At 49.8% G+C, this 20676-nt stretch overlaps 3 protein-coding genes across 3 annotated transcripts in view; 2 read left to right on the top strand and 1 right to left on the bottom strand.

The window, feature by feature from the left end:
• Window positions 1-4865, top strand: part of LOC104388628 (polymeric immunoglobulin receptor-like) — a 14966-nt gene extending 10101 nt beyond the window's left edge. The window contains exons 5-6 of the mRNA XM_009997513.1: window positions 4234-4566; window positions 4837-4865. Coding sequence (XP_009995815.1) covers window positions 4234-4566; window positions 4837-4865 — 362 coding nt within the window. The remainder of the gene's footprint in view (window positions 1-4233; window positions 4567-4836) is intronic.
• A 92-nt stretch (window positions 4866-4957) lies between these two features.
• LOC104388629 (polymeric immunoglobulin receptor-like) lies at window positions 4958-11046 on the top strand. The gene is made up of 10 exons (XM_009997514.1): window positions 4958-5043; window positions 5268-5593; window positions 5960-6289; window positions 6899-7222; window positions 7648-7962; window positions 8996-9140; window positions 9668-9786; window positions 9890-10015; window positions 10147-10205; window positions 10906-11046. Exons 1-10 carry the CDS (start codon window positions 4958-4960, stop codon window positions 11044-11046), a joined length of 1971 nt encoding a protein of 656 aa, XP_009995816.1.
• Window positions 11047-14096: 3050 nt separating this feature from the next.
• LOC104388610 (interleukin-20-like) lies at window positions 14097-16349 on the bottom strand. Its single transcript, XM_009997492.1, has 5 exons — window positions 16191-16349; window positions 15644-15709; window positions 14740-14892; window positions 14282-14356; window positions 14097-14174 (listed from the first exon to the last, which is right to left on the bottom strand). The coding sequence occupies exons 1-5, from the start codon at window positions 16347-16349 to the stop codon at window positions 14097-14099; spliced, it is 531 nt and encodes a 176-aa protein (XP_009995794.1).
• Window positions 16350-20676: the final 4327 nt, after the last annotated feature.

The raw sequence follows: 20676 nt of genomic DNA on the forward strand, positions 1-20676 counted from the left end.
CAGGAATTTCAGCCACTGCCACGTGGGTTGTCTGGTTGTTTTCCTTTGTTTTCAGGATTTATTCCTCATATAGGACAGTGTTTAACTGGCACTGTCATGCATGCTTAACTAGGAGGGTCACAAGTACTGCAGAAATTCCTAAAACTACTGATTTCTTAGTAAATCCTGAGCATCTTCAATAAGATCTGCCCAGCTGTTTCTGCTCACTGCATCACTAAATTAACATCTCTTATTTACTCTTTCCATATTGTAAGGGAGGCACCAGTTTGGAACATGAAATGCTTCTTCTCTCTGTGTGTTTAGGTCAGCTTGATCTTTTATCTTAAAACTGATTGCTTGTAACTCCATGAAAATGAAGTGGATTGGTGGCTTCTCCCCATCCCACTACAGCAAATAAAACTCCCAGGAAAGCCATCTATCCAGTGATCTTGATGGACAGCATCAAGATGCAGATACCTACAGCCCTGGGCAGCAAGAAGGCTGTTCCTGTGCCCTCCTTCTGGCACAAGAGCCTCCAGAAATCACCCTGCACATGCCCCAGTCCCTCCTCAGCAAGGCCTGTGCCAACAGCAGTCTGCATCTGCACAGCTCACTCCTGCTGTCCTGGGTCTTGTTGGAAAAGGATTTAAAGGGGAAAAGAAAAATATTTACTCCATTCTACATGTTCTTGTTTCTCATACGTTTGAATAGCAATAAATGTTCTACAGAGCAGGAGGAATCCAGGGCTGGAATTACAACTGTGGCAAGGAAACCTTCATATTTTGGTGAACCCATAGCCTGTCCTTGACACTGGTCGTTGTGAAGAGCAATAGTTAATGGCTAATGGATTGCACTGGGCTGCTCCCTGGCAGGCTGTGTTGGGACCATCCCTCTTTCTCAGGGCTCAACCCTCTGGCTGAGTCAGCAGAATTTGGGAACTGAACCCTGGTACCTGGTACCCAGCGAGAGCAGCTGCTTGCTTGGGTTTGCACAACTCAGGGGTCAGGTCCTGATCTCCTCCAAATCCCTTCCTGAGGATGGAGAGAGTCACAGAAACACCACAGACACCCCAAGGAGGTCTGCTCGTGAATAATATTCAGGAGAGCTCACCTGATCTGAGAGCACTTCTGGCTGGAAACACCAAAGCACTATTTCAAAGTCCTGGCACAGGACAGTGCTGGAGACAAAGGTGGTTTTCCCAACCCAGACAGTTCCACAGTGTTTTCAGCACTGGTGGATCCAGGGAAGACTCGTACCACTTCCAACAAACCTTCCACTGCCCCGTGAAAGAACCCTGAACTGCTTTCTCTGGACAGAGACACTAAAGACACATCCATGTCTGACCCCAGAGCTTCACACCCACATCGAAACGTCTCTGCCACAAAACCCAAATTCTGGAAACATGTTACAAGTTATCATGAGTTTTATCTGTCATTATGGTATAGGCATACATTTGGAATTACTTAATGCTTGGACACTTCCCAGCTTTCTCCTGCACTCACACACCTGCACTGGGTTGCCCTTGGTGGGGGTTTCAGCAGCAGTTCCCAAGTTCATGGTCACAAACACAGCAAAATGGGCAGCTGGGAGAAAGTTAATGCCATTTGCCTGGCAATGGCTCTATCTTCTGTTTCAAAGCATATTGCGACTAAACTATTTCATTTGTTAGCATTAACCTTGCTAATGATTAGCCTCTCCTGCTCTGGTTGTGTACTAGGTGATTCTTTGACCTCCCAGTTGCACTGTACACACGCCAGCACAACCACAGAGAGCCAGAGAGCACCAGCACCCCCGGGCACAGCGTCCTGCCAGGACAGCACCATGGCCCTGAGCTTGGGGATACTGCTGTCCAGAGGCACAGAGAGCTTGGGCACTAACCTCCTGAATTCAGCTGTGATACTGATTTTGGGCTCCAAAACCTTCACAGCCCCTTTGCCGCTGCAAAATGAAAGCAAATACACAAAAGCAAGACTTGAGTTGTAGCTGACAGAAAACCAAATTAAAAAGGAGTTCAGCCCCAGCCCACAGCTGGTAACAGCCTAAACACGAGCACTGCTGCCCCAGGGACCTGGCACACACTGGGCACACATACATGCAGGTTGCTGTCTGACTGCTCTGGCCTCAGTACACATGGCATTGTCCTCTGGTTTCAAGCCTCTTCCACAGCCCCCTGCAAACCTCTGCTGTCCCAGCTCCTCTCTCCTTCCATCTCCCCCTCCACCTGCAGAGCCACGAACACAAATCTCTTGTGCAGGCACTTACTTGCACTCCCTTTCACATGAGCTTGGCAGCCTTTTCTCTTCCCTGGAGCTCTGAGGTTTAAACCTCGTGCTCTGACTAGAAAGAGCAAACCCAGCAGCGATTGTTCTTTGAAAGCAAGGAGCAACCAGAGCTCTTTTACCAACAGCCTGATGAAATTCTCCTCCAGCATCTCAAACGGCGCTTGCTCGTGGCAGAAGGACCAGCAAAGCTCCTTTGCACATTTCTTGGGGCTGGGAAGTGTGACTGCTGGAGTGCAGCACAGCACAGGCAGCAGGGCAGGGGGTTTCCAGCCATCCTGCTCAGTGGATCAGCATGGAAGTACAGCAGATCTTTACGTAAGCACCAGCTGTGCTTGCTCAGACTTGCTGTACATGGTAGTTCTCTCCATTCCAGGGAGTGGGGGAAGGTTTGAGCAGCATCTGAGATAACAGGACAAGAGCTGCAGAAGTTGTCATGTGAGCACACAGGAACCGTGGTGCCTGTGCAGACACAAATGCACATGTGTCCTCAGAGATGCAAAAATTCCTTCCTGCTCTAGCATGTACATGAAGCCCCTGATGTCACCACTTCAGCCCATGTCTTTCTGCTAGATCTTTGCTCCAAAAGAGGTCTTGGTAACCTTTCCCTGCCTGATGAAATGCTGCCAGTACCTGAAGTACCTGGTCTTTTGGGAAGGAATCAGAATAACAGATTCAAAATTCAAATTTTGCCAAGAAGGGGAAAGCTGAGCTGGGATCCTGCTTGCCCTGCAGAGCATGGGGTGGGGGCCAGCGAGGTGACCACCAGCCAGAGGAGCTGCTGTGAGCAAGGGGCAAATCTCAAGGCCCTTTTTGTGCTCTGTTGTTTGCTTTCTGCAGAATCTGGGGTGTTTGTCTTGCTGGCTACTTCTGTGATGTGTATGAAAGAGCATTTTTCATGCTCAGTGAGTTAATTATTAGCCATAGACAAGTGACCACTGAACAATTAGAAATTGCAATACAAGGAAGAAAGCCCAACAGAGCACCTTTCATCTTCACACGGAAATAAACTCATTTTCCTTCTACCGGGAATTACCCTTCATAAAATTGTGTCACTTGACACCCTGAAATCAAATTCCTCTAAGTGTTGTAAAGACTTTCTTGGCACCTGCCATCTCCTCGAGATCTTGGAATGGGCTGGTAGATCAACAGCCACGCTCAGGAAGTGCACATTCCCACCATGACACCCTGCAGTGTCCAACCTGGCTCAGCCCAGGCCAAAGAAAACAGCTCAGGGAGTCAAGAGCCTCAGCTCCCCCCCAGGATGTCACTTGGTCCAACAGGAGGGGAAGGTCTGAAATATTAATCCTGAAAACTGTGGGCACATTAAAAGACCTGCAGTTTGGTCTGGCTTTCCTCAATAGCCACCATTGAGTCCTGGCCAAGGGTGGTGTTGGTGCAGGTTGGGGTGGATGTCCAGGTGGGACAGGGTTGAAGTCTGATGATTCAGGGGTGAGGGGCAAAGCATCTCGTGCCTACCTGCAGCTGGCCAAGGAAAAGAGAGAAGCAGAAGTGAAAATATTACCTTTTTTCTCATCTGTGTGTCCCTAGCTCAAGTAGCCACAATCTTCCAGGCATGAGGATTATTAGATTACTCAAAAAGTTAACGTAGCCATTTTGCAAGTGTGAATATTCACCAATTTCTGTGCCTTTTCCAGCGAATGCAAGAAAAATGACTTTACTAGCGTTGGTCTTCCTGCTTGCCTTCTTCCCAGCTCAACCTGCAAGCAGCAGATACCTCCCCAAGGCAGCAAGTAAGTGTCACCTGTCTGGGCACAGGTTCTACAGGTGGCCTGAGACTGGAGGTGCCATTGCTGAGGGGGGAGCAGGGTTCAGGGAATGTCACCACCCCATTAGTGCCCTGGGACCTTGCACACCCCACTGCTGTTGCACAGCCCCCACCCAGCCCCTCTGCAGCCCCACGGGTGCTTCAGCACAGCTGACATTTACAGCCAACACCTTTTTCCTCTTGCAGTCTCAAGCCCTGTGTTTGGACCACGGCAGGTTTATGGTCTGCTCGGCGGGTCAGCTATTGTGAAATGCTTCTACCCTCCCACCAGTGTGAACAGACACGACAGGAAGTATTGGTGCAGGCAATCAGCCACGGGCTGCAGGACCATTGTCTCCACCAGTGGCTACGTTGCTCCAGGCTACCAAGACAGGATCTCCATCCTTGACCACCCAGATGCAGAAAGCTTCCAGATCAACATCACCCAGCTCACAGCTGCAGACACAGGCACCTACCAGTGTGGTGTGGGGATCAATGGCAGAGGCCTCTCCCACAAAGTCAATCTGGAAGTTTCTGAAGGTAATGGGAAGGTCTGAAATATTAATCCTGAAAACTGTGGGCACATTAAAAGACCTGCAGTTTGGTCTGGCTTTCCTCAATAGCCACCATTGAGTCCTGGCCAAGGGTGGTGTTGGTGCAGGTTGGGGTGGATGTCCAGGTGGGACAGGGTTGAAGTCTGATGATTCAGGGGTGAGGGGCAAAGCATCTCGTGCCTACCTGCAGCTGGCCAAGGAAAAGAGAGAAGCAGAAGTGAAAATATTACCCTTTTTCTCATCTGTGTGTCCCTAGCTCAAGTAGCCACAATCTTCCAGGCATGAGGATTATTAGATTACTCAAAAAGTTAACGTAGCCATTTTGCAAGTGTGAATATTCACCAATTTCTGTGCCTTTTCCAGCGAATGCAAGAAAAATGACTTTACTAGCGTTGGTCTTCCTGCTTGCCTTCTTCCCAGCTCAACCTGCAAGCAGCAGATACCTCCCCAAGGCAGCAAGTAAGTGTCACCTGTCTGGGCACAGGTTCTACAGGTGGCCTGAGACTGGAGGTGCCATTGCTGAGGGGGGAGCAGGGTTCAGGGAATGTCACCACCCCATTAGTGCCCTGGGACCTTGCACACCCCACTGCTGTTGCACAGCCCCCACCCAGCCCCTCTGCAGCCCCACGGGTGCTTCAGCACAGCTGACATTTACAGCCAACACCTTTTTCCTCTTGCAGTCTCAAGCCCTGTGTTTGGACCACGGCAGGTTTATGGTCTGCTCGGCGGGTCAGCTATTGTGAAATGCTTCTACCCTCCCACCAGTGTGAACAGACACGACAGGAAGTATTGGTGCAGGCAATCAGCCACGGGCTGCAGGACCATTGTCTCCACCAGTGGCTACGTTGCTCCAGGCTACCAAGACAGGATCTCCATCCTTGACCACCCAGATGCAGAAAGCTTCCAGATCAACATCACCCAGCTCACAGCTGCAGACACAGGCACCTACCAGTGTGGTGTGGGGATCAATGGCAGAGGCCTCTCCCACAAAGTCAATCTGGAAGTTTCTGAAGGTAATTACAGTCTTGGAGCTCCTTCAAGCTTGGAGCTCCTTTACTTTCACTTCCCCCCCTCACTTTTTAATAAGGCTCCTCAGACAGTCTGCCCAGTGTCTTAGAGCTCCACAAGCTCCCTGCTTTCATTGCGCCTGTGCTCTTACAGAATGAATTTTATAGACCACAAATATGGCACAAGAATCAGATTAAACAGCCTCATCTTAAGGTCACAAACACTGCTTAGACACTGCTGACCACTCGTGGGCAGGGACCTGGGTGGATCATGCTGAGCAGGAGCTGCAGGTGATATGATATAGCAAAGTGCAGAGAAATATTCTGCTAGAAGGAAAAAAGCCTGGCACTGACCCGTGTCTCCATGCACAGGTCCACACCTGCCTGAGGGAGCTGAGCTCTACTATGTGAAGCTGCACAGCACCCTGACCGTGTCCTGCAGCTTTGGGAAGGATGCTGAGCTCCAAAGGAAGTACCTGTGCAAGATGGGGAAAAAAGGCTGCTATGACATCGTTGATAATGGAAAGGAAGTTGACAAGGATTTCGAAGGGCGGGTCCTGCTGAGCCTTCAGGAGGATCCAGGCTCGTTCAGCGTTGTGATCACTCAGATGGGCTGGGAAGACTCAGGCTTGTACCTGTGTGGGTTCGGCACCTACGGGGTGAGCGGAGAGACCAAGGAACTGGACGTGCATGTCTATGAGGGTGAGTGAGCTGTTCCCAGTGGGTTTTTCCTTCACCTTTGTTTCTCTTCAGAAGCATCATGAGCAGTTTCACCTTACTCAAGAACTTCACTTTCCCACTGCAGAGTGCCACTGTCCTGTCCTCCCATCTAGATACTTGTGTCATGTCAGAACAGCTGCTGATAAACTTGTATCAAGATTTCAGTTTCCCAGCAGAGCCTGGCTGCCTTCCCAAGTCTGACTAGGCAAAACTCCAGAAGGCAAATTGTACTTCCCAGTTTGATACAAGCAAACTGTCTCTTCAAGTCTCAGTTCATTAAATCTCAGCACGACAGATGTAGAAGGAAGAGGACCTGCCCTTCCCTTAGCAGAGGGAAAAAAAACCTTGAGATGCCAGTACACAAAGACAAAAGCCATCCAGGGAATTCAGGAAAAATAAGGGCCTGAGAGATGCTTTGGGGTCAATTTCTAGCAGAGCCAGGACAGCCTCCTACCCTCTGCAGCTCTGAGCTTCACTCAGCCCTGCTTTAGCCAAAGCAGATTGGTTAGATGGGGTAACATTTACTCTCCTGGGGAGTGCCACATGGGCAAGTCAGACATGTACAGCTACTCATTTCATTTTCATCTCCAGAGACAAGTGTTCCTCAAGGAAAGCCCACAGTACTTGGAGTAAAAGGAAGTTCAGCAACTTTTGAATGCCATTATAACCCTCTCAAGAGGTCCTCCACCAAATACTGGTGCAGGTGGAAACCAAACAGGTGTGAATGGATCATAAGTGACGACGGGTACGTGGCACCTTTTTACGAAGGAAGAGTGGCCATGTATGACAGCCCAGACAACAGCTCATTCACCATCATCCTGAACCAGCTGGAGAGCAAGGACGAAGGCTACTACTGGTGCATGACAGATGATGTGAAGGAGCAGCAATCATCAACTCAGCTGAAGATCATAGATGGTAAGAGCAGTTCTCTGCCTGCTCAGTAGGTACCAAACAACCTCCTAAGCTCCCCAAAGGAGTCAAAGTGGCTTTTTGGGAAGAGATGGGAGGTTCAGCTCTGAACTTCTATTGCACAAGGCAAAACATGGTGCCAATCCCCACACCCAGTATCTTTAAAATAGAAACACAAGGATTTTGTTTTATGGGAAAGTGTTCACAAAAGTTTCTCATGCAAGTGTTTCATAAGCCTTGCAAGAAACCCCAGCTTTCACCCCGAGATGTGTGTGCAGCCACCTTACCATTAATTTAGCAATGTCAGGGGCACTTTCCCTGAAAGGCACATCTCCTGGTTCACCAACCCTAGAAGCACCACTACCTGTTGACTACCATTCTCACCACTGAAACCACTAACATCAGCCTTGATGTTCTTCTTGCCTCTGCAGGAGAACCTGGACTGACAGGAGAGAAGGAAGTGGAGGCACGAGTGGGTTCCCGGGTCGATCTGGCTTGTCACTATCCATGCAAGTACTACTCCTATGAGAAGTACTGGTGCAAGTGGGACAGCCCCAGCTGCACACCCATGCCTGCTTCAGACCAGAGGCAGCCAGGGCCCGGTGTTACCTGTGACACTGACAACAGGACAGTCATCCTGAGCTTTGATGCGGTGGCAGAGTCAGACCAGGGCTGGTACTGGTGTGGAGTGAAGCACAACGGGCACTACGGGGAGACCATGGCAGTGCAGCTGCAGGTGACAGGAGGTGAGCTCCAAGACACAGGCAGGGGCTTTCCTGCCTGGCAGGGCTGTGACCCGTCCTGAAGTGTCTTCTCCACAGCCACTAGGTTGCAGCACCTCAAAACAGAAGAGCTCTCACCCAGGCTAGGGGTCAACATCACCCTGGTTTTGCAGAACTTGGTCGTAGATGTTTTCATCCTCTCTTTGGTTTTTCTTTCCTGGTCATAGAAAACCCACTAGGCTAAGAATCACTTCCCCCCACATCATTGTTATTTTTCTAACCCTGTCCTGACCAATTATTTCTACTACAATTTCAAGCATCATCTAGTCCAAGCAACATCTCACACCTGCCAGGTAAAGGGCTGCATGGAGTTCAGAGACACCTCGCTCCAAAAAGCTGCTTAGCCTAATAAACAGAAGAGCAGTAGGGAGCAGGGATGGAGGGGATATCACCAACAGCAAGGGGCTTAGTCCCAGCTTTGGTGTCATATTTTGGAATAAGATGTTTTTTCTCAGGGAGCAACATTGTTAGAAGCAGAGGAAAAGGTACTAGATGTCCCACATGCAACCATCCAAAGTGGACGAGGGTCAAAGTGAAAACAAAGAGAAACAGCCTCATTTCACTGCCTTTGGTGGGCAAAGAGCTAGAAATAGAGGCAAGCCAAGTATTCCAAGTTTGTTCTGATGACACTAGAGCCAGAACTACAAGACTTTTGCAAAAGTATTTAAGCAGAGACACACTCTTCCTAATGTCTGACCTAAATCTCCCCTCTTCCAGTTTTAATCCATCCCCCCTTGTCCTCTCCCTCCCTGCCCTTGTCCAAAGCTCATTCCCAGCTTTCCTGGAGCCTCTTTAGGCACTGGAAGGTGCTCTAAGGTCTCCCTGGAGCCTTCTCTTTTCCAGACTGAACACCCCCAACTCTCCCAGCTTGCCCTCATAGGAGAGCTGCTCCAGCCCTCAGATCATCTTCGTGGCCCTTCTCTGGACTCTCTCCACGAGCTCCAGCTCTGTGCTGCTGCTCACGTGCCCTAATGATGCTCTTTCCTGGGACATACAGGAAGCGATGCCGATCACAGCCTGGACCTCCTGGATGTGGACAAACCCAGCCAGGCTGAGCCCCCCAGCCACGCTGAGCCTGGTGTTATTCCCAAAGGAAGAGCCTTCAGTGATGTTGGGGAGCAAAGCGCAGCTTCCTCGGAAAGGTCAGTTCCCCCCCAGTCTCTCATTTATCAGTTTGGGGAGGTTTAGGTTAACCCAACACTGGTGCTGGCTTTGGACTCTGCCTGTGTGAGTCAACAACAACAACAACAACTTCTTTTTCCCAAAGAACTTAGCTCAAAACATCAGAAGAAAAGGAGTAACAAAACAAAATGGCAGTAAAAGTCAAGATGTCTTGAAATTAATGTCTAGATTAAGAAAGTTCCAAAATAGAGATTTCAGGTACAGAAAGACAAATGGAAAGTACTTCTGTCGAGATTACAGAACTTTCCTTCACACAATTATAATGAAGTTGCTGATGTAACCAGTTGGCCACAACCTGTGTCCTACATCTTATTTGTTTCATCTTTTACTGTGTGTGCTGAGATCCAGTTTGTTCATTGAGCTGCATCACAGTTGCTCAGCATTACCCTCCTGTCCAGCTTTGAGGCTGGACACACATTGTTTCAATAATATTTTTTTTCAAAAATATATCTCCCAGCTGAATGCTACATCCTTCCTCCCATTCCAGCTCTGGTGAAAGCCGTGGTCCCAACACAATTGCCTTGGTTGTGGGCCCAGTTGGTGCTGTGCTCCTGGTCCTGGCCACAGCCTTCGCTGTGTTTAAGTACAGGCAGCTGAAGAGATCTGGTGAGTCCTTCCCCAGTCCCTCAAGAAACATCAGCAACCTTAAGATGGTTTGGATGCCAACTCTGAGCAAGCATGTGGGGTCTTGTCTCCTCCCTCTTAACAGACCTGGTGTCTGTCGGGAGCTACAGGACAAACATCAGCATGTCAGACTTTGAGAGCGTGAAGGAGTACGGAGCCAGCAACAGCGCCTGCGTGAAGGAGAGCCAGGAGACCCAGCTGGGAGGGGATGGTAGGCTGCTGAGGGTCACCCTCCACCCCTAGGGCAAGGAGGGACAGGGTGGCTTTTGTGGAATGACCTTACAAAAGCCACTGCCAGCCCACTAAGGGATCCCTGCCCTAACTCCCCCCTTCTCCCTGCAGAGCTCATCACCACCGGGGCCACCCCAGAGAACACTGCTGAGACAAAGAAGGCAAAAAGGGTAAGAGAAAGCAGGAGAGAGTCCACTGACCTGAGAGGCCCCACCACAGTCCTCCAGCTTTTCCCAAGGAGCTGACCTCTCCCAAGGGCCTTATTTATACCAGGTGCCTCCATCTTAACTGGATCTGGCCACCTGAAGCACATTAGCCTCCTTGAGGAGGCCTTAACCCTCTCCTGATCCCAAGTTATAGCAGAGACAATAACAGCAGTGGTCTTGGTTCAACCGTTAGAGCAAAGCAGCCCCAAGCAACCTTAGGAAGGTTGTGGTTGGGCCATTACCACAGCTGGGAAGCCCTGGAATAAGGGGATGGCCAGAGCACACCCCACCTCCCAGCCTCCCCCAGTGTGGGCAGTGGGTCAGGGGTGAGATGTAGGTCTTTTAAGTTCCACAAGCTGAACTGGAAAAATAAAGAGAACCCTCAGGAAACCAGGAAAACCCAGCAGCTCTGGGACAGGTGAGCTGGGTGTCAGCACGTGGGGACAGACAGGCTGTGGAGTCCCAAACCCACACACACATGGGGTCTTCCCAAGAACAAGCAAAGGCATGATGCTCACGGGCATGACCCACCAGATTGTCCCACTTGTCCAGTTCACCTGTATCACCCTGAGAAGGTCACAGCCCACAAAACCCTGCCTTTTCCCCTGCCATGGGCAGCTGTCCATCTCCAGCCACCTAACAGTGTCCTCCCCTCTGTCCCCAGAGCTCCAAGGAGGACGTTGACCTCGCCTACTCCGCCTTCCTCCTCACCTCTGGCAACATCGTGCAGGACACCCCTGGGGGGGACAACAGGGACAGTGCTACTCCAGACGTGCCCCCTCCAGGCTGGACGGGACAGATCTGAAGGTGAGGGACCAAGAGGTGACAGCAACCGGGACCAGCTCTGCCTGAAGGATGAGGGCAGGACATCAGGAAGCAGCGCTGCTTTTCGCTACCACTATTCGCTATCGCTTCACCTTTTTCTGCTTAAATTCAGCTTCCAGCAGTGATTTTGGAGGAAGATTTCAAGGCCAAACAGGGTGGCTGGGCTGCAGGCAGGGGTCTGAGTGAGCAGGTTGGGCTGGGATGTGGCAGGAGCTCAGGTGGTTCTGCCCCAGCCCTGCTAGTGCCATGGAAGGAACATTTTAGAAAATCTCATTTTCTTTTCAAAGCAGCTGGAAAACCTTCTAGAGCAGCAACTCAGGCATATGATTCCTCCAAGCTTTCTCACCCAGAGAGCAGTACCTGCAGACCAAACATGGTCTGATGTGTTTTTATGCACAAGCAATAAAGAATTACCACTGGCTTCAGCAGAACAGGGGGGACTTTCAGTTTGGGTGAGGGCACAGGGAGAGGCATCCAAAGAGGTGCAGCAGGGCTGGATTTTGGGGGGGGGACACACGACACTTTGTTTTCCTCTGACTGCAGCATTACAGCAGCACATCTGGTGCTGGAAATGGCACAGGACAATAGAAGAAACCCACAATTAAGAAAGATAAACAGGAAATGCTTTGAGTAATGTTTCTGTTATGCACCGTCCTCCCCAGCAGGAACTGATCACAGCACGACATTAATTAGTATGACAACCTGTTAGCAGCCTCTGTACCTGATTAGGCAAGAGGCACCAGTGTTCACTGTATTTGCATAGCACAGACCAAATTCCCCAGCAGCTGAACCAACCATCTCCCATTTCTGACAATGCCAGCCCATGCTCCTCTGCCCCAGAGCCACCCCAGGGAGTGTGGGTGAGACAAGATGCTCAAGGGGCAGCCTTGCAGACCCACCCTTTGCTCAATAAACCTGAGCCACACGTCACTCACCCACTCTCCCTGGCTGACTTGATGTTCATCCAGGCAGAAAGGAGCGTGACTGTAATCGAACGTTGTCTCTTGGTCTTATTTTTGAGAGCAGATGACTAAACAGAGCAAGGCAAGTCATTGATGCCTGGATTGCCCCCAGCAGCAGGACACTGTGGTGCAGAGCTGAGCACCCCACAGGTACAGCAATGTGGGAAGCAGCAATGATGGTGAAGCTGAAACAAAGCAGAGAAACTGTTTTCCCCTCAACACCAGGAATTATTCCTGAATCCTGCACCTCCCCACAATGAGGGTTGCAATGAGCCTGGCTCCCTGGGAGCAGGAGGGCAGCAGCTCCCAGAGGACTTGTTTTTTCAGGGCTGCTCTCACACCCGTGGCACCTCAGTGACACCTGGGATGGCAGGTCACAGCTCCCCGCAGCTGTGGGAAGGGGCTTGGCTGTCGGAAAAGGTGCGGGGGGGCCAGGACAGGTCTGTGCCTGCCCTGGGAGTGAAGGGATTCCTCTGCTGCAAGAGGAAAGGTGTGTGCTTGGAAAGCGTCCCCAGGAGTGGGCAGTCAGAAAGCTGCAGGAAGATGCTCAAGTTGGGAAATTTCGGAGGAGAGGAAACCCCGTTTTCTTTCCCTTTGCAAATCCTCTTCCTCTTCACCCCACTCGGCTCCTCCCGCACCGGGAACGCGCTGAGCGGCCGGGAGAGGCGCCGGGGCTGGGACACATGGGGGGCTGAGCACCCCCAGGCAGCTCTGCCTGCCCTGCTCAGTGCCAGCTCCAGCCTGCCCCAGCCCTGCTCCTGCCCACCCCCAGCACTGCCATCTGGCACCTGGTTTCTCAAGAAGAGCATCCCTGGGCTGCTGCCGGGCTCTGGGTGGAAAAGAGTCATCTTAGTTTGACGTGAAAGGAGTGAAACACACATGGATTGAGTCAGGCCACCCTCCACACAAGACACAAAAATCAATTGAACATGATTAATAATAATGATGGTGACAGAAAAACTTGAGGATGTGGAATAAACCCCACACTGTGATCCAGAACCCACCGCAACCAATGGGAAGGTCCACAGAGACCTCACCAAGCAGCCCCAACTCCTTCACCAGAACCTTCTCCAAACCCACTGTTTTCTTTCCTTTGGGCAGTGAGGAGCTGCAACATCTCCCAGCATCACTGCTCTATCCCTGATGGCTTCTCTTTAACAGCAGATCATGGTACCTGTGAGACACCCATCGCTTCTAAATGGTTGGTTTCAAGGGTGATGGTGTTCAAAGACTGGTTTTCACTCACAGGGTGTGGGGGGATGTTGATCCACCCTGCACTCTTAACTCAGGGGCATCAGCATCACCAGGAATGACAGTATCTGCTATGAAAGGGCACTGGGGTGAATTCAGAAGGTTTTGCCAACAAGAAAAATACAATTCCTCAGAATTTTGATGAACAGACTCACTACAGTTTCAGGTGGGGTTTATTACAGTAATTGCAACAGATTTCCACAAAACTTACTACTGAGTGTCAGTAAATAGAAGAACGTTTTAATACTCAGCAACCACATATCTTGCATAGAAAGGTGGTTATTTTCACTGATAAGGCAGAAAATACCATGTCAAAAGGAAATGTGGATTTCTGGGGCCTGACATACCTGCTAGGACCTCTTCTAGGCAGCATTTCCCACACTGTGCACCTCATTTCAGCCAGACCAAACAGCAGTGATATGAGGCTGAGCCCAGGTATAGAAGCTCTTCCCTGCAGCATTACCTACCCCAGGGTCACTCCAGTGGTCACTCAGCAATCATTAATATACATTCCTTATATAAAAATCTTATAATTTAAACAATACTTTCTGGAACAATCACAGCTTATGTCTGCTAGCAAGACAGACCCTCGGAGAGCATCCTTTGGTAGAAGTCAGCTAAGTGAGCATTGTGCTGATCCCATCAAACTTGGTGTTTCCCTCTTAATGCAAGACTGTGGATGTGGCCAGTGTCCCTGAATGGCAAAACACTCGGTGTGTGGCTGAGCAAGGCTGCAACCAGTGGGAAACTGCACCCCTGCCATGCAGGGTTCTCCCCTGTGTGCAGTGTCCCAGGGTTCATCAATGCCTCCTGCTCCCTAAGGAGATTTCTCCATCCAGTCCAGCAGGATGTCCAGCTCACCCAGGGATTTTATTGCTGCAGCTGTGACATTCAGCTGAAATGATACAAAGGAACAAGGTGTAAGCAAAGCCAGTGAGCACCACCCAATGTAGAGAGAATCTGAAGAGCCATGTTAATTCCTAGACCCAGTCATCAACTCACCCCTTTGTAATTTGCAATGATTTGGTTAAATTTCTCAGTGGATTCCTGTCCACACATGCACTGGTTTTGCTCTCGCTGGGAAAACAAGATGTGATTCATTTGTTTAGGGGGTTAATTTTTAAAAATAAGAGAACAGTTTCTAACTATGCTGGCAATTGCTGTATAGACCAAGACTTTGTGGCTGCAGGTCCTTAAATCAGAGTTCAGGTAAGAACAGAGTTTACTTTGATAGACTGAGGGACAGGATCAATAGTGAGAACTAACGTGGGGCTGATGAGCCAACAAGCACAGGGAGCTCTCAGCAGACACACACACCCTTCACATCATGCTTCACTGTATGCCTATTAAAACCCTTTTTTGTCCAAAAAAAGGTTTCATAACTTTAGAAAGTACTTAGGTTTACTTGTCTGCTAAACATTAACAGATAACATTGCAGTGCAGCAACACCCAGGACTTACACACTGCTCAAGTTTCCTCCTCAGGCTGAGGAAGGAGTTGGCGATGCTGCTGATTTTCCGGTTCACATACGGCTCCTCGGTCTTGCAGTGCCTGAAAACCTTGTCCACGTAGAAGTTCAAGAGGTGATGGGTGATGCAGCATCTGTCTGAAGACTGAAGGAATAAATTTCATCTCTAAAAGGTCTCCCAAGGTGCTATAAACCCCGGTGTTGCCAACCTTTCTGCCCCCTCTGGAATAAACCGCCTCTAGCACCAAGCACGGTAGCAAAGCACAACGGGATGTTTTGACTCAGCTAAAGCTTTTTCAGTGATGCTTGATGTAAACTGCTAATATATGTAGGAAATCCTTTTAGGCTGATTTGCCAGAAGGCTGATCCTCAGCAAGTCTCAAAGACTGAACAATGAGCTGGGTGTTAGAGGGCGAGACCTGAAGCAGTGACCCACGTCTAGTGTTTAGAGTGTGAGAGACCTTATTTTTAGTAGGCTTCAAAACAGTTATTTCATAATACATTTCACCCCTCAGGATCACATTTAATCTGCTCCCCCCACCTCTGTCAGTGAGATGAATCAGGATTTGGGTGAAAGCCACAGCTGAAGCTCCTGGAACTGGAGCACCACATGCCCCACCACAGTCTCTGTTCTCTGCCCACCGGTTCTGGAAAGTCAGTCAGGGCGAAAGCCCTGAGGGCTGTGGAACTGGCACAGGACACCCACCTCTTCTCACATACTGATCCACATCACTGTATCCTCCCTGACATGCTCAGCCTCTGTGTCTTGCAGCAACTTAGAAGAAGAGAAGGTGTTGAGTAACTTCCCCCTCCCACCCTGAGCTGGCACATCTCATGAGCGGGGCTGAGGTGCGGGCTGCCCAAAAGCCTTGGGCGAAAAGCTGGAGGGTGCCTACCTGGACCTTGTGCAGGGAGTGTGGGTGAGACAAGATGCTCAAGGTCCTGATGGGATCTCTGGCTTGCTGCACGGGAGAAGAGAGAGATCATAGAGTCATAGAATGGTCAGGGTTGGAAGACACCTCTGGAGATCACCAAGTCCAACCCCCTTGCCAGAGCAGGACCACCTGGGGCAGGTCACTCAGAAATGGATCCAGACAGGTCTTGAAAATCTCCAGAGGAGACTCCACAACCTCTCTGGGCAGCCTGTTCCAGTGCTCTGTCACCCTCACAGGAAAGAAGTTTTTCCTCACATTGAGGTGGAACTTCCTGTACTCTACTTTGCATCCATTGCCCCTTGTCCTGTCACAGGGCACAAGTGACAAGAGATTGGCTCTTCCTTGCCCCCCAGCCTTCAGATATCTGCATATATTAATAAGATCCCCTCTCAGTCTTCTCTAGACTAAACAGCACCCAGATGGTGGTGAACATCCTGGCTCCAGAGGTGCTTTTGGAGCAGCTGGGTAAAGAACTTCCCAGCTCCCTGAATCCTGGAGCAATACTTACAATATTGGCTTTGATTGCAGTGAAACCAGACCTGATCTCAGTCATGGTCATTGGAACCCTGCAAGGTCCAAAGTGGAAGATTTTTATCCCAGTTGTTGGCATCCAATTCAACCAGCAGGACATGGAAAGGAGGCAGAGGAACATGTGGGATCCCTTCATGCTGCAGCAGGATGAGAACACAGCCAGCTGCTTGGGAGACCTGTCCAAGGAAGACAATATTGCCTCATTGTCTTTCTTAAATACCACAGACGTGATGCTTAGGAAAATATATGTGTATCTTATATAGCACCTGTACATGTAACATGCATTAAAAAGCCTGCACTGACTAGTATTTCTTACTCAATATTTTTTTACTCTCCATGAGCTAGAGAAAAAATAACCATAAAATAAACCCAACTATTAAACAGAAGATCCCAAAAGAAGCTGAGAAGAAGAAGAAATAAAACACCAGGAAAAGATTGTATTTGAACTGACAAAGCTCTTCTGCAAAATTTTCATGAGATAAAATGAATTTTTTTAAGTCTTCTGACTCAGAAGCAGCAGATCCCAAAGTCTGATCACAAAAGAAAATGTTTTCCCTCAGAACCAGCATATTTCCAATGCAAGTTCTGTTTGCCCTGAAAATCAAGGGTATTCATGGAAAAAAAATACAACCTTACAGAGAGACATCATAGGAATACAAGGAAATATGCATTAGTACATAGAGCAAAAGGATAAAAATCAGTATTTTACCTTGTTCTTTGATGTGGGTTCACCCGTCTCACCAAAGTCTGACCTGAAGAGCTCTGAAGAACATGGTTTTTATCCAGGTACTGGGAGGAAATAACTGTTGGATTAACTTTGGGAATTTTTCTTGCTTTTCCCAGGATGTATTTCCTTTGTAATTTACCAAATGAATGAGTTAGTGACAGGGACAAACTCTTTTCCCCACAGCTCTTTCCCCAGCCTACAGAGCTGGGAAATCCTGACGTTGCCTTGGCAGCACTTTGCATGCGGGAGGACGTAACCAAAAGGAGGGACCATCATGGGGGTGACATCCCCAAAATGCCAAGCCTGGAGGCTCATTCCGGCATCGTGCCACGTTCCCTTTCCCAGCTCCTCCAGAGGTGTTGGGACACGGGAAGCTGAGCAGCAACACCCCATCAGGATGCCAGAGGTCCAAACCCCCCCAGGTGAGAAGGGGGTTTCTGGCAGCAGGACACGGTGTGGTGTTGAAATAGTTTGACTCAGAACATTGCCAAGGTGTTTCTCCATCACTGTTGTGGGTACGGAAGCCCCTGCCCTCAGGCTTGTCCCTCAGTGGGTGGACATTTATCTCCATCTGCTCATCCCTGGGATTAGGAGGCTGTAGATGCTCAGGTACAAGAGGGCAGGGCTTGGGGTGAAACAGCTCCCACCACAGTGCCAGAAGTCACTCAGTTCTCAGGAGGATGGGTGACTGAGGTGATCATTGTCTGTTATCATTGTCACAGTCCAACACTGTCACCCTGCAGAAGGACAGAAATTTCACTCAAACCTATAGAAGTCCAGCAGGAGAGGGAGGTTTTACCCACCAGAAAAGATTTTGACTGCAAAGCCTGTGAACACCCTGCTGTGCATATCAAGAACCAAGGTCCTTGAGAAGACCAAGCACCTCGTCATAACAACGTTTCAGACCCAGACTGTCCCCAGGGAATCAGGGCTTGCCAGCTGGGACATGCTGGCACACAAACAGGGCAGTACTGGTGCAGAACCCAGGCTGGTTCTCCATGCTGTCAGCTCCCAGGCTGGTTAGGTTATCTCTGTAACCCCTCTAGAGACAGGTAAGCCCAGCCCACAAACAAAAATGAGCAGGGAAAAAAACCTTCTTGGACTACCAGTACCCAGGAGAGAAGGTTGGACGGACTTAGAGGACATGAAGGTGCCAAAGACACCCCTCTAATGCCTCTGGAGCAGCCTCATGCTCTGGGTGAGAGCTGCAGCCTGTTGCAATGCAGGTTTAGCTGTGTGCCACTGCCTGTCACCAGGGCTGCTCTATAAAGCCTTGCAGGGTGAGTAACAAATTGCTAACCAAGCTCAAGCATACATCCATCATCGGGGAAGACTAGGCCAATAGATTTTATGCCCAGGCTAGTCAGAGTGTTGCACACAGCATTGCTGAAACTACCCGAGATGCACCAAACCTGCCTCCCTCAGCCTGTGCCTTGGTGCTGTACAGCAGCCAAAAGGCAGGTCCAAATCTGCAGCTGCCCTCACTGAGGTGTTGGAGGGATCCTCAGCAGCACAAGGCTGTTCCCCCAGTTCCCAGTCACTGCCTGCAATTGCAGCAGCAGTTTTGCTTGGAGCAGAGGAAGTGATCCCTGGCAACACACCCAGGCCTGGTGAGGGATCGGGGTGGGGGGGGAAGGCAACAGGTTCTTACTTAATTATGCAAATTGTAGAAAAGAAGGGATTTCTTTTTCTTTTCCTTTTTTTTTTGCCACTCCAGGCAGGTCAGGCAAACGCCAACAGGCAAGAAACAGTCATAGGAGCAAAGTCATCACCCAGGTCGGCAGAGGAAAAGTGCTGGTGAGAGGGAACACCAGGGGAATGTTGTGTTACTGGGAGCTCAGAGCCAAGCCCTGTGCTTACCCAGAGATACTGCAGCCTGCTCAGTGGCCCCCACTGCTCACCCAGCTCCACATTTCTTTACTTCAAATACCCAAAAGGTTTTGTTTTCCCCTAAAACAAACCCCCAAAGTCCTTAAGAAATGGTTCAAGCTGTTCCTTTCTGCAGGAGCTGCACTGTCAGGGACTGACCACAGGCACATGCTAACACCAGGTTTCCTGTAAAGTGTTTCAGACTGATAAGGCACCAGTTTCAATAGTGCATCTCAATGCAGTTTCATGCTGTAAGGAGATCTGATAGTACTTTACAGGCCATCCTTGGTTTGACATTCTTTGTCATCACATTTCACAGCAGTTTTAGGCACACCAGCATTTCAGGCTGATGATGGTTAGTACACAGGTCCCCAGAACTAGACACAGTCAGTGACAGATGTGGCTCCAGTCATTTTAATAAAAGAAAAATCAAGATTCAGTAATAAAGATCCAGCAACAAAATCTAACCACAGGAACTCTTTCTGACATCCTTCAGGAAGAGATCCACATAAAAGCAACTATGCCACCTGGAGCAAGAGTGCTTGTAGGACTTTACATCTCTCCTGGTAATACTGTAGTGCACAAAAACCCTTGCCAAAGGCACAGAATTCTGTTTCCACAGGCAGAAATACAGTGTGTCCACTTGGTTTTATGAACTGTAGCCAATGGCTATACACTCTGTCAGTTGTCAGAACACCCTGCTCTCATCCCAGCCAGGACTGCAGCTCTGAGCAGTTCTCAGTGCCTTCAAAATCACCTGGCCCTCCAATCCAGAGCCCATTTCAAACCTCATTTGAAGCAGTGCTCATCCAGCAGGGTCCCCTTGAAACCAAGAGATCCAGACCAGCACCCCAAGGGCTGTCACCCCCCACATCACCTCTTCCATGAGCTTCTGCCCCAACGGACACACTTTGCTCTGCGATGGAAACCGGCCCCATGACTGCACATGCCCTCTCCCAACCTCCAAAACCTGGCTGCCCCTCTCCCTCTTAATTAGTGCAGTTAATTATGGCCAGCAGGCAGGGGCTGCCCCTGGGCTCCCCACCCGACCCCTTGCCTGGCCCAGCTCGGCGCTGCTGCTGACAAAAGTAAAAAACTGTTTTTCTCGGTAAACTCCTCAAATGACTCAGAAATCCCCCTGCAAGGAGTTATCTGTCTGCTGCTAGGTGTGGTACATCTTGGGCCTCCTTCTCAGTCACGTTTCTAACCATAACCACTTGAATAATTCTGAAAATCCAGCCCTCAGTGCTGCCTTGTGAGGAGCACCGGGCTGAGCACAGCCTGGCACCATGACAGGCAGCTTCTCTTCAGCCAAGGAGATGTCCAAGGCTGAGGGAGCAAAACTTCAGGCTTTTTTCCAGGATTTCTTCCTGAGTGGCTGTCAGCATCTTTAGGACCTCCCTTCATGTACAGAGCAGCTCCTTTCCCAGAGCTGAGGGACCTTGGGAAGAACTGGGAGAGTGTCCCCTTATCCCAAGACCGTTTCTGAATCACTCTGGTTTAGAGCATCACCCATTATTGTCTTTCTGGGGTTGCTCCTGCAGTTTCCTGGTTCTTCCAGCCCAGGATGTCTCATCAGAAAGGGGACAGAACCAGCACCCCATTGCCATGGGTGGCCCCAGGCTCACCCTGCCCTCACAGGACGTTCTCAGTCGGGTTACGGTTGGATCTCGGCCGCGCGTCACAGAAAATGACACTGCCTGAGCTACCACCCTCATGGAGCAGATGTGACACATCTGCGTGACTCACTGATGACAGGGCTGCTGCTGAGCCAGGATTGCACCCAAAGAGAGTTAAAAAATAAAATGAAAAAAAAAAGTGCCTTTCCTCTTCCCACCTCCTTCTAAGATTCACCTTTGTGGAAGGG

Source organism: Chaetura pelagica, unplaced genomic scaffold (genome assembly GCF_000747805.2).
Source record: "Chaetura pelagica isolate M959 unplaced genomic scaffold, ChaPel_1.0 scaffold215, whole genome shotgun sequence".
NCBI classification, from domain to species: domain Eukaryota; kingdom Metazoa; phylum Chordata; class Aves; order Apodiformes; family Apodidae; genus Chaetura; species Chaetura pelagica.

Excerpts from the sequence above, each read along its gene's own strand:
- LOC104388629 (XM_009997514.1), top strand. The coding sequence starts at position 4,958 with ATGACTTTACTAGCGTTGGTCTTCCTGCTTGCCTTCTTCCCAGCTCAA. Across the intron at positions 7,223-7,647 it reads TCAGCTGAAGATCATAGATG|GAGAACCTGGACTGACAGGA; the intron begins GTAAGAGCAGTT and ends TTGCCTCTGCAG. Across the intron at positions 9,141-9,667 it reads AGCGCAGCTTCCTCGGAAAG|CTCTGGTGAAAGCCGTGGTC; the intron begins GTCAGTTCCCCC and ends CTCCCATTCCAG.
- LOC104388610 (XM_009997492.1), bottom strand. The coding sequence starts at position 16,349 with ATGAAGGGATCCCACATGTTCCTCTGCCTCCTTTCCATGTCCTGCTGG. Across the intron at positions 15,710-16,190 it reads CTGCAATCAAAGCCAATATT|CAAGCCAGAGATCCCATCAG; the intron begins GTAAGTATTGCT and ends TCTCCCGTGCAG. Across the intron at positions 14,175-14,281 it reads TCATTGCAAATTACAAAGGG|CTGAATGTCACAGCTGCAGC; the intron begins GTGAGTTGATGA and ends GTATCATTTCAG.